The 13,475-nt window shown below is 37.1% G+C and overlaps 1 protein-coding gene across 1 annotated transcript; it reads right to left on the reverse strand.

Annotated features, from left to right (window-relative positions):
• Positions 1 to 7,860: 7,860 nt before the first annotated feature.
• LOC100927179 (olfactory receptor 56) lies at positions 7,861 to 9,593 on the reverse strand. The gene has a single exon (XM_003770730.3). The coding sequence runs from the start codon at positions 9,364 to 9,366 to the stop codon at positions 8,410 to 8,412; it is 957 nt and encodes a 318-aa protein (XP_003770778.2). The 5' UTR covers positions 9,367 to 9,593; the 3' UTR covers positions 7,861 to 8,409.
• Positions 9,594 to 13,475: the final 3,882 nt, after the last annotated feature.

The following is a 13,475-nucleotide window of genomic DNA, read 5'->3' on the forward strand; positions in this document are numbered from 1 at the left end:
ATCCCCATGGCACTTTCATTTTGGGCTAAGTGGTACAGAAGTCGAGTTGTGTTTCAGAGTTGATGATTGCATTTTTCAGACTGAAAGATAAATTTCTGGAGAGGCTGATAACTAAGTCCAAGAGAGCAATTAACTGGTAGTGATGGTAAATGATGAGCCTGCCTTAATGGAGGTCCTGATAGAAGGCAACCACTTCAAGCTCTAAATTGGCAGGTAAGAAGGCATGAATTTGGAGGAAATTATTCAGGCACTGCAGAGCAGAGGTAAAATGTCATTGCGCATTCCTGCAAACTGTTGCACATTCCAGTTTTAAAATCTTAAATCTCCTGCTATAATGACATATTGTTACTACCATCTGTTTCAATTATTTACATCTTTTTTCAAAGCTCAATGAGTAGAAGAGTAGTTATTGTCACCTATTTAAGCTTTTATTGCCCACATGCATAAATCTCTCCTGTTAAGTATTCCTTCTGTGTGTAGGAAATAGTAAGAATAGGTAGTGGTAATAGTAGTAGTTGTAGTAATAGCAGTAGTAGTCGAGGGAGGAGGAGGAAGAGGAGGACAAGGACTAATAGTCATAACTAGCATTTATGTAATGCTTTAAAAGAGATGGGTGATGTTATTGTGCCCATTTTACAGATGAGAAGACTGAGCAGACAGAAGGAACTGAGGCATCACGTATGCATCATAGTGTTGCCTCTGAAAGAATTCAGGCTCAGTCTCCAGCCCAAGCAAAGGCATTTTAATGAGATACACATACCCAGTAGGTGGGTCAAGCTACCTGAAGGAATCAGCAGCCCAGTAAAGTCAGACAAGTATTTTTATAGAGTAAATGATAGCAATAACATTGAAAGATGTTTACAGTTAGAGTTTATAAGAGGAGTTTGCTAACATGGGGAGGTCCTAAAGCCTTAGGGGAACTTCACATGTAGTTACCCAGAATGCATACAATAAAACCCATGGGGGGGATTAATGTATGATAATGATATTATAACTAGCATAGATTCACCCTAGGAAAGCAAAGAAAGGGAACTGTACAGGTGCCCTGTCAGGGGAAAGATTTATTGAGGTTTGCTGTCCATTGTCCTGTTCTGCATCATGTTGGTGCTACTTTCTCAATGGCTGATTTCTGTGATACGTTTTGTGGTGACTGTCATAGGGTAACCTGGCCATGTGGTTACAGAACATGCTGGGCTGCTCATTGATCTAGTCTCTGTGGGTTTAGAGCTAGGGTAGATTTGGGCTGGAGTAGGCTGGGAGCCATAATCAGAATCTCATCATATTTGATTCATATTGTACAACAAACAACTTTCTAACTTGTAGAAACCCTAAATATCAGCAAAACTTGGGCTTTAAGTAATTTTTTCCCTAAACTTATGAGCTGGGGATGAAGTGGTAAGAAATCTTTTAGATGGTTCAAACTAGGACACAATCCAGACTACATGTTTGCATACTGAACAGATGGGACCCATACGTGTGAGAGAGAGTGCAATGCTACAGTTCTGTTTCACCCATCAGACTTGTGGGTGTGGGATTTGTGTGGGAAAAAAATGAATCTTTGTCTTCATGGGTGTGAGGGATTGAAAATCCTGTCCAAAAATGACTACTCAGAGACTTCTCGAAGTAAAAAGCAGAAGAGTTGTTTATTTAATAAATTCTCATGCCAAAACCAGCAGATTCCCTGTTCCGGGAGGAACCATACATTAGGCAACTAGTTGTCTAAACATTGATAACTTGAACAGTGATAAATGTCATCATTTTAGGTTAAATAAATATATCTAAAATCTAAGTAAATATTGGCTAATACTCAACATACTTGAGTATTACAGAGGTCACAGAGATCTAGAGAAAATAAAATACAGAAAAGGAATTTAATCATTCTTGGAAGTTCTTCACTTTATCTCTACTCCACACAATGGGCAAGCCTGGGATCGTTAAAGAAGCTCTGCAATTTTCTAAAAGCTTTCTAGTCTTTTGTCCTTCACTTTGTTTAATTCTTAGTCCAACTCATTGCCCAACTACTCTCTGTCTCAAATAGATATTCTGAGGGACAGTCAGTGCTACAAGTTTTCCACACAAATGCATGTTAAAATCTGGACAATAGATTCTTCAACTGCTTGGTCTTGCCTATGTCAGGACAAATTTTTTTGAATAATGACAGACATATTCCAATATGCTCTGCAACATTCACACACAATGTCATTCATAAACAAGAACATCTGAAGAATCTTTTCATCCACAGAAAATCCCTCCTCAGTTTAAAGTCTGTACTGGGTCTCCCCTCCTCAGCTCATCAGCAGCCCTTATTTGTTCTATTGAATTGACATTTTTGAATCTGATCTAACATCATCATTTTATGGAAGTTAACTTTTCTCCAGGATTACACAGACCATAAGTAACAGAATCAGGACTTGAATCCAGATAACCTGACTAGTAATCCACTGTTTTTCTCAATATGCCATGCTGCCTCTTCTGGTTATATTATAGACAGAGTACTTCAAACTTTACACACTGGAGTGTCTAGAGAAGGATGACCCTTCTCTTAGGGACCATCTGACTAAAGGAATCAAAGACCATGCTATAGTTATTGGTTAAAGAAACTGGGTATATTTAGCCTGAAAAAGAGAAGACTTGCTTGGAAGGAGAACATGATACATTGATGTATTAAATTAGACTGTTTCACTATGGTTTAGCCAAAGGAATGCAGCCAGTATGGGAAAGAGACCAGACACTATGCCATGCGAGAATCATTTGAAGGAACTGGTGATGTTCAGCTTTCAGGAAAAAAAAAGACACCAAATGGATTTGTTGATCATATCTGTCTTCAAATATTTGAAGGTCTAATAGGTGCTCCTAAGTGAATCCAGGGCTCTCTGGTTTTAAAAGCTGATGGTCTCAGGCACTGCCACTGTCAGTATGGTAAATGTGTGCAATGGGAGCTTTCCAGATAACCTATCACAGCACCACTTGCAGTCATCCCCTCACCTCCAACTTGAGGTCTTTCAAGCCCCAGGAAGAAAGGGCAAGGGGACCTGAGAATCTCAGTTTGACACTTTTCTTGCCTTTTTCTCTCAGGGATTTCCTTCCATTAATATCAGACACTTCTCTGAGTTTCACCTGTGCCTGGAAACACTTAGAGGAGATAACATCAACACTCTCCCAATCTCTGTGATTTTACCTTTAGGCAAGCTTGGTTTAGCAAACAAAAACAAAAACAAACAAAACAAAAACCACTTCTTTTGTTTGTTTTGTTTTTGACAAATGGCATCCTTTTGAAAATTTTTCTCTCTTCAGTCATTAACACAGCCAACAGACAGCTAAAGATTTTTTGACTAGTAAATTTCATTATATTTTTCAGTGGGCTTAGAAATGAAAACATTTAGGAAATAAATCAAAATTTCCAAATCCAACTGCTTCTCAAAAAGCTGGTGAGGGGGAAAAGCTTAGCAGAGAAAAGGGAAATGCAGTCAAAATTTAATGATCCCTCAATAAATGGGAACTGGCTCTCCAGCCCCTCCTTCTGTGAACCAGAAAAAGAGAATCATTTAGATTTCTTTTCCAAGGGAAAGGGGGAAGGAGGGAGACATAGTGAGCCTGTTTCTTTACTCAATTGTTTCAGTTACTGGCTCCAGTGACCTAGGTAACTGTTGATGGATTTTTCACCATTTTAAAGTTCATAAGGTTGCAAAGTGATGCATTCTGGATCTAATATTCATTCATTAATAACAGTGACTATCTGTCACTGCCCAAAAAGCAGGAGTACTACTTTTTCAGGATCACACAGCCTGAATTAGCTGCCTAACAGGTTCCTACTTTTTTTAACCCTTCCCTCCAGACTTTTCTGGTACACTTAAAGAGATTGGGCATATCTATAGTTGTCTTCCTGTCATTGACTCCAGGTCCCAGTGAAAGAGCTCCCACAGTTGTGGGTCTCCTGCAGCACAGTGCATAAGAACCACTTGACAGTTGGATTCACTTCTACAAAGGAATATTTACTTCAAAGATATATTAACAAATCAAGAAACTCCTCACTATATGGGGCATAACAATACCCCTGCCCCCAAATCACATAATACTCTGGAAGGAATTAATTTCACAGTTAGCTCAGTTCCTATATAGAACAACCCCAAGATCCAAATTCATGGAGTTCTTCAATAGTTTAGTGAACCCTACAAACTTCAGAATAATTTTTTTAAAGGCATACAATTTTAAAAATACGATTATGAAAAAACCCAATTATGTTGAAACATGGTTACCAAAATATTAAAAATTCATGGATCCCCAGGTTAAGTACCTTCTGTGTTAAATTAACTTTAAATTTTAGTCCTTTTTGTCTTTTTGGTTCATAGAAGATAATATCTTTTCCTTTCTGTTATCCCAAATTACAGTTTATTTTTAAAAAGCTATAACCAAAAAAGTCTATTTTCCATATTTTTCTTGATAAGTATACATATTTAGCTTTGTGTGTGTGTGTTTCTGTTGCAAGTTTGTAAGGTCAAATGTTTTTCTCAGCTCTGTTGTTTTTGTTTTTCTCTCTTTTTTTTTAACAATGCCTCTTTTATGTCAAAAACTTGTTTTCATTCATTGCTATTCTCAGTTTTGTAGGATGTTTTAATGAGTTGTAATTTGACCTATTTTTTTTTTTGCAATATCTTATGCCAGTCCTTTTATTTCTTTTGATTAATTAGTTATCCTGTGTCATTCAGATTGGCATTCCTTTATATCTTAAACTTTTTTTCTTGAATGTTTGCAAAATATATTGCTTATTATTGCAATTGTGAAATTTAACCTTCCAAGTTACTTTCAAGTATGGATTTGCTTTCTGGTACAATCTGTGAATTTGAATGATCACTACTTTCTTTATCCAAAAGTTCTAGACAATTTTCTACTGTTATTTCCTTCAGTATAATATTCAGATTTATAGACAGATACATTGATTTATCTATATCTCTAGATAGTGATATCTAGTTATATAATATGTTATATATAAATATAATATGTGTATATATATATATATGTATATGTATATATATTTATGAGCTGTAGGGATAGCGTGGTTGCTCAGGGGATAGAACTCCATGCCTAGAGTCAGAAATACCTAAATTCAAATCTGGCTTCAGACACTTACTAGCCATGTAACCCTGAGTAAATCACTTGATCCTTTTGGTCTCAGATTTCTCATCTATAAAATGAGCTGAAGAAGGAAATAGAAAACCACTCCAGAATCTTTGACAAGAAGATCCTAAATGGGGTCACAAAGAGTTGGACTGAAATGATTGAACAACATACATATTTATGTGTATATAATATTCTTCACAGAAACCTATGATCTTCAAGTTGTCTTTGTGTAACCTGTCTTTAAAGTCAGTTCCTTAAGTTTCTATAGTTCTTGAACTCTGTTCTTTTAATGTTACTGCCTTTTTCTTTTCTTCTGGCAAATTTTCTTCCACTTCTGAATAAAAATTTCACATTTGTTCTTTTCTCTTTCATAGCCTCTGTTTCTTTGGAGAATGTGTTCATAATGTAATTTACGTTTTGTATTTGACTGACTTTTCCCCCTATTCTGTGTTTAGAGATCTGTTATCAGATTTTATTTTGTACCATTTTGTAGTTGCTCATTTTAATGTTCTTTATTTGCAAAATTCTCTTTTTGATCAAGGAATCCTGGTTCATTTCCATCCTTGGCATAATACTTATTCATAATATTTTGACTTCTCTTTGAATTTTTAGTTTATTCTTGATTGTCTTTATGAACCTTTATGTTGGTTCATTTGCTTGTGATTTGAGGTTTCTAGTTGGGTTTTTCCCTTGACTTTTTTGTCTTTCAACATTTCTTTTATTTCCAGTCACTTTCCTCTTGTTTCTCTCTGTCTTTGTTCATCTTGCTTTCATTACTGCTACATGTTCTCTTACCTTCTTTCTCTTACCAGGTTCCTTCTCTTACCAATTTGAGGGGCTAGTTGAGGCCAGAGCAAACTTCCCAGGAGAGAAAGACTAGTTCCACCTGCATTTCCAATCTCCTTTCCTTTCCCTAATAACACACCCTCTAACTTAAGAGGGAAAAGAACCTGGATAGAGGAGTGGTGGTTCTGTGAGTAGAGAAAAAAGGATGTTTAAAATCGAAAGGACCTGGAGACTGATTGAATATGTGGATTGATTAGAGAGAGTAAAAAGTTGAAGATGACCATGAGGTTTATTGGTATTCGATCAATTCTTTATTACTTCATTGGGGATTTTCTTGACAGAGATCCTGAGGTGGTTTGCCATTTTTTTCTCCAGTTTATTTTACAGATGAGGAAATGGAAGGCAAACAGGATTAAGTGACTTTCCCAGGGTCACACTGTTAGCAAGTGACCATGGTCACATTTACAAAACTCAAATTTTGCTGACTTCACACCCAGCAGCACTCCAGGTCACCTCATTTCCCCAACTATGAAGTTTGTTTCCTTCTATACCTGGATGATTGGAAGAATTGTACTTCCCTCAAAAAAAAAAATTAAACTTCATAGAAAAGAGAAAAGTTCTTTTGTGGACAGTTTGCATTGAGATGCCCATGGAATATGCTGCTAAAGATGTTCAGCAGGTAGCTGGTGATATGGGACTGGAATTTAGGAGAGACATGATGGCCCAATGTGTAGATTTGGGATTTATGTTGTATAGAAATGATAATTAAACCCATGGGAGCTGAAAAAAATCACCAAGAGAGTAGAAGAGAATTGGATCTGGGACACATGTTTAAAATACTGTGTGTGTGTGTGTGTGTGTGTGTGTGTGTGTAGTATAAGGGGAGGAACATAGATGATGACCCACCAACAGAAACTGAGCAGTGCTAAGGCAAATAGAAGAAATACCAGGAGAAAGTAGCATCAGGAAAGCCCAGGGAAGAGAGAATATCCAGGACTAAAGGTTGGTCCATAGTGTCAAACTACAGAGATTTAATTCCCAAGACATTTAATTGTTGATACTTACTTGTGCCAATTGAATCCTCTCCAATGATGTGCAAAGCACCCTATTAGGTGGGAGTCAGGATTGGTTATAAAAACAAAACAAAGCAAAGCAAAATCTCTGCCTTACAGGTGTACATATATTTGATCCTGTCAAAGAATGGGAGGATCATCTAAGAAAGAGACTATATCAAATTGAAATATCAGTTCATGAATGGGGTTTGAGGTGTGCTCAAGGAACAATGCAAATGATTCATTCACTCTGTGACTTCCAATGCTTCTGAAAATAATAGCCATGAAAAGTTGCTCTCAGAAGCAGAAGCCCTACAAAAACCACTTGGAAAATGTTAGGCAACGCCACTCTGATGAACTGGGAAAATTAGGCCTACCACGAGTAAATTATGGTGGAACATTAATACATGATCTTGGGAGGGCAGGATGCCCTGGATTATCTGCTGGGCCTTGGTTCATATTAGACCTGAAAAAGATGTACTATTGTCTCCCCCTTTCCTACTCTCTGTCCCCAAGGAAAAGAAAGATTCAGTTTTCACAAATGTCACCCAAAGAATTGATTTTCCATGACTCACAAGGAATGAAAAGGACAAAATGAACTATTTGGATATGTTAGACTACCTGGATGATCTGATCACCTTTGGGGAGACATTGAAAGAACATAAGAAAAAACTCCTAAAGATTAAGTATAAGGTTAGCTGGAGATTTCTGGATTAAAGCTGGCAATTGACAAGCATCAATTTTAGTGATTATTTGTCAGACACTCAAACAGACCACTGTTCTCTATTTCCACAAAGCACTAAGTTGGATGCCACCAGTAAGAATTATGTAGTTTCCTTGACAAACAAATGGTTCATTGCACGCTATAAGCCAGCAGTATAAGAAGCACCATGTATATATATATAAAGTCCCATGCATTAAGACAGCACAGTGATTTCTACAGAGAAGATGAAAATACTTTGTGATTCAAAGTCAGCAGGAGGAATAAATGAATTAATTCCAAAGATGGAAACCAAGGGAGTTTGGGGAGAGTTGGGAGTGGGAGCCATACCTGGGCTACACCAATGAGCAAGATGACTACAACGGCTTTAGGGCACCAGAATACTATAAGATACATCACTACACTTGTTGCCTATGAGGGAAGTCAGTGAACAGGAAGGAGAGAGTACAGAGAAGTCAAGGAATTGACCTCACAAAAGATATATTAAACAATTACAGCTGATTTCCACATGGAGATGATCCAGTCTGTGATCCTGATAAAGGGGAAATCAAGTTTGGATATATCATTTGAAAATATAGTTATATATTTGCAATGGCAGAGGGAATTTTCTCACACTGAGTTCCTACCTCTAAAAAATTCATAGATCCATACCAGACCAAAATACTGATCTATAGAATAATTACAATGATTAAATATAAACAGGATTTTTTACTATAAATGGTTGTATGAATGTCAATTATTGTTTTGAGTTCTGCCATAGCTACACCTTCCCAACAGCTTCTTAAGGGCCCCAGTTACTTCCTTGTTTCTTAGGCTGTAAATAATAGGGTTGAGCATGGGTGTGATCATAGTATAGAAAGCAGAAACTACTTTATCTTGTTTGGAAGAGTGGTATACCTGGGGCCTTATGTATGTGACCGTGGCTGCCCCATAGAAAAGAGTAACCACAGTCATGTGGGAGGCACAAGTGGTAAATGCCTTTTGTCTCCCCTCAGTTGAATGCATTTGAAGAACTGCCACTAGGATCTTTATGTAAGAGGCAGAAATAACAGAGAAAGGCAAAAGCAGCATTAGGACACAGCAAACATAGATCATGGATTCATAAAGGGAGGTATCAGCACAAGCCAACTTGAGGACAGCAGGTATATCACAGAAGAAATGATCGATCTTGTTTGAGCCACAGTAGGGAAAGTGGAGAGTGAAGACAGCTTGGATTAATCCATCTACCAGACCAAAGAGCCAAGAAAATGCCACCATTATCCAACAGACACGTTTGTTCATGATCACTGAATACCTCAATGGATTGCTGATGGCCACAAAGCGGTCATAGGCCATGAAGGCCAGCAGGAAGCACTCATCCCCCAGAAGTGTAAAGAAGAAGAGAATCTGTAGGCCACACCCTGTAAAGGTGATATACCCCTTGCCTGATAGGAAATTCACAGCCATCTGAGGTACAATGGTGGAGATGAGCATGAGGTCCATTAATGAGAGCCAACTGAGGAAAAAGTACATTGGACTGTGGAGCCGTGAATCAATGTTGATGAGAAGGATCATAAGGCCATTACCAGTCAATGCCACCAGGAACATGATTATAATGATGGAGAAGAGGAAGAAGTGAAGAGGAGTTTGAGTGAAGAGACCCAGAAGGATAAAGTGAGTGATGAGAGTCTGGTTGCCACTCCATTCCATGATTCTAGATCAAAGAGTGGATGAGAAGAAGAGAGAGAGAGACCTGGGAAAAGGAGATTTTGAAGATGAGAAATTACATACTACATGACAAAAACACTCTATAAATAACAGTTAATAATAGTTATAGTTTGTATTTATATAGCACTTGCAAAGAACTTTATAAAAATTATGTCATTTCATAACAACCCATGGGAAACAGGTTTTGTTATAATCCTTTGTTTTTCTTGGGCTCACACATCTGTTAGTAGTAGTAGTAGTAGAAGAAGAAGAAGAAGAAGAAGAAGAAGAAGAAAGAAGAAAGAAAAAGGAAGAGAAAGAAGGAAGATCATATTTACATAGCATTTTAGGTTTAAATGTTACATCACCTTTCAACAACTGTGTAAGACAAATTTTTAAAAACTATTCAATTAGGTTAAAAAGAGACAGGAGAAAAAGCATTCTTGCTTTTAAAAAATTATAGTAGGAGATTTCCAGGGCAGAAGAAAAGGACAGCTCCTTGCTGTGGGACAGCAAAACTGCTTAAGCATCAAGGGATCTTGATTCTGTTTGGTTGAGTTGCCCTCTCCTAGTTTATAGACTTCTTGGATTTGGAATCACTTGCCTGCAACCTGATTACTGAATTCATGAGGCTTAGAGTCATTGGAGTATAGTTAGAAAGAACATTAAACTTGGAGAAGATCCATGTTTAAATTTCACCTCAAAAATTTACTGTTGTGTAACTTCAGTTCTGAATTTCCTCAGACTCAGGGAGAACTAAAAGTAATGGAAAGAAACCTTGTTTATCATGATAAAGCAGTATATTGAAAATCCCAGCATTTTTTGAGTTACAAAGACTTATTTTTTTAACTTTAAACTTATTTTTAAAGATTATTAAATACTGGAAATTTTATATACAAGTTATTTATATCCTTCACCTAATTTTTTTTAACCAATTTTTTTGTAATGGAAGGGAAATGAGTCAGAGAGCCATTTTCCTTAGAGAGAAGGAAACACCCAATATTTAAGTGGTATGCTCAGAAAACACTTGATGCTTTCTTGTAGGATATGTGCTAAGTCCTATTCTCACTCCCTCACTCTTTTCTTCCTTCCTTTTCCTTCCTTCCTTTCTTCTTTTCATCTTCCTCCTTCCCTCTGTTCCTTTCTTCCTTCTTCCCTTCCTCTTTCCCTCCCTTTTTTCCTTTCCTTCCTTCATTCCTCAGTTTCTTCTTCCCTCCCTTTCTTTTTCCCACCTTCTCTCCTTACTTTCGTTCCTTTCTTCCATAATTGTTTCCTCTTTTCTTCCTTCTTTCCTTCCACTTTTCCTTTCTCCCCCCTTCCCTTCTTCCCTCCCTCTCTTCCATTTTCATGTTGAAGATACTCCAAAACAGCAAGAGAAGCCTAGGAGCAATATTGAACTGTGAAGATTTTTGAATCCTTATGGAAAAGAAAAAGTTAAAGATGATGTTCTGAGTAGAATAACTTAGTGGATTAAGTTGCTTTAACTGTCACTTAATCTATCTGAGTCTCATTTCCTCAATTATAAAAATGAGAGGGTTGGACTAGGTGATCTCAAATATGTCTAAAAACATATAATTCTATTATAATCTTGAGATTGTATTGCTGGGCCCACAGGGGCCAAGATTCAATGCTGCTCCCTGTCATGTGGTAGGGAGTGGTTTAATGCTGGGGAGATTTGTTTCTAATGAGAAGAGAGCTAGGTTCCTTTTTCTCATACTCACTGTATCATTAAATCCTATGCTTGACATCCTGGGAGACAAATTATTTAATATTTAAGGAGGTCACAGAAGTAGGAATTTGAACTTGGGCCCACAGCTATCTTTTCTGTTTTGTTTTCTTTCCTGAATAGGTGACTAAGCATCAGCCTTGAGATGAACGTCCACACTTAGAGGCTAACCAAGTGAGTTTTAGAGGTCTGGAGTTCCTGAGTCCATGGAGTAATTGTGACAAGGAGATTTTCTTCATCAGAAACAATGATTATGGACAAGAGAAAGTAACTGAAACTTCTGGTCTGGTTTGTCAAAAAAGCACAGACTTTGTGGGAGACAGTGCTAAACTCTGTTTTAAGTCACTTGTCAATTTTATGTTTAGTATTTCTTTTCTCTTTTTTTGTAGGAATAAAATAAATGTCCTATTCTTGATTCATAAAGTCCATTGAGTATATTTTTATTTTGCTCCTTTGAGATTTCAGTAGGAGCCAAAAAAAGTAAGCTTAAAATAATCTGTCCTAGAAATGGGGTTTAACAAGCCAAAGTGTGTGAAAAAAAGGAAGCCTACCTGTCCCCCTTTCATTAGAGCCCAGAAATGAATTTTATTGGACCACATGCCATACCTTCAAGGGAGAGAGAGTGGGCTCAACGCCACAGCTGAGAAATGTAGTATATATGTAGTAACTACCACTTAATGCTTATGAGCCTGAAAATGTAAATGTGAAATAAGCTTACTATTTATTTCATCTATGCCTCTGAATAGCTTAATTATTTAAACTATGTGTCTATGGGCAACTCTGGCCAACTAGGAGCATCTAATGATAACACAGGCATAGGAGTAAGGGGAAATAAGTAGCTTTTGTAGGACTTTCCATGTAATTCCATCCCTGTTACTTGATGATATATATTATTGAAATGAGAGCAGAAAGGAGGAAAGACACAAGAGAGAGAGAATGAGAAATGGGGAACAAAGAAGGAAAGATTCTACAGTAGAGAATATCAGAAGGTAGAAAAATTAGAACAGAAATAAATACATATGAAATATATGTGTGTATATATACATATATACAGACACTGAGAGAGAGATTAGAAAGTGATTGGGGTCCTCTGTTTTTGGACAAGACATGATTTTACTTGTGTAGGAAATTCTTAGTAGAAGGACTCCTTCTGCCAATGTGCAAGCATCTGGGAATCTGAGAGGTTATTTTTTCAAACACAGTCTTACCCACGAAAACTAATGTTCAATCTCTCATTGCTCTAGACAGTTCTCTAACACTATAATTGGCAGAGAAGGTAATGACCTATATAGGTGGAGAGAGTTTTCCTATGTCAGTAAAATCGTAAGTTCAGTCCTTAACCTACATGTGTCAGAAGTTTGAACCTACATCTTCCTGGCTAAGGGACCAATCTATTCACTAAGCAAAGCACCTTCCCTTAAAGCTCTAAATAAATAAATAGAAATGTACCCTGGAGTCAAAATTTCCCTCCTCCTTCATCTGAAAAATATTAAGCTAGTAGGCTGGAATGTGCTGTGAGGAAGAGAAATATATGTTAATTATTTGAAATGGAGTTATGAGTAAGGACAGTAAAGGATGAGGTATGGAGGGGTTGTGAACTGTAGTGATGGAGGGATATACTTGTACCCAATGAAATAATAGGTCTTTCAGAGTATCAAGGGACCAAGTTAAACTTCCTCTGTCCATTGCTCTAAGATCCATTCACTTCTTTCATCAATTTGTCCATCTCTTAATGAAATTCATCTGCCTGTCTGGGATGAAATCTCACAGGGGCTTCCAGGGAATCTATGAAGCATGATTCAGTACATTCCAACCACTCCTTTTGGCAGCTTGTTCCTTCTTTTCATTATTCTCCTGTTATCTAGTGCTTTGATGTTGGTTCCAGAAATCATCAATACCACCAAAATGGCATCCCCTCTTTCAGACAATGACCCAAGTTCTCAGTCTTTCCTTTCTTCCTCCACTATCAAAACCATCTTGTGACCAAGGCTGAAATATGACATTTATATACAATAGTCCAGATTTTAAAAGGATAGCTCCTTGCATTTGAAAATATGTGCTCCCCTGGGCTACTAAGATTTCAGCCTTTATTGAAATAAATGTGATCTACATAGCATAAATACATACATGCCACAGAAAGTGAGGTTTTTTTTGTTTTACTAGTATGTGCATTGACAAAATGATATCAAAAAATGTAACTCATTGGATTTCTGATAATATATCAGGAAATAGCTCCCAAATCTCACCCAACAAGAATTCTAGTAACAGAGAGCTGACCTTAAATATTTACTTTATTCCATGAAACTTCACATAGTACTTCTTCCTTTGTTCCTGCTGTAGATCTTTTCTTACCCTTTCAGGTAAGAGAATACAGTTCCCCTGTATT

This window comes from Sarcophilus harrisii, chromosome 4, assembly GCF_902635505.1.
Source record: "Sarcophilus harrisii chromosome 4, mSarHar1.11, whole genome shotgun sequence".
NCBI lineage: Eukaryota > Metazoa > Chordata > Mammalia > Dasyuromorphia > Dasyuridae > Sarcophilus > Sarcophilus harrisii.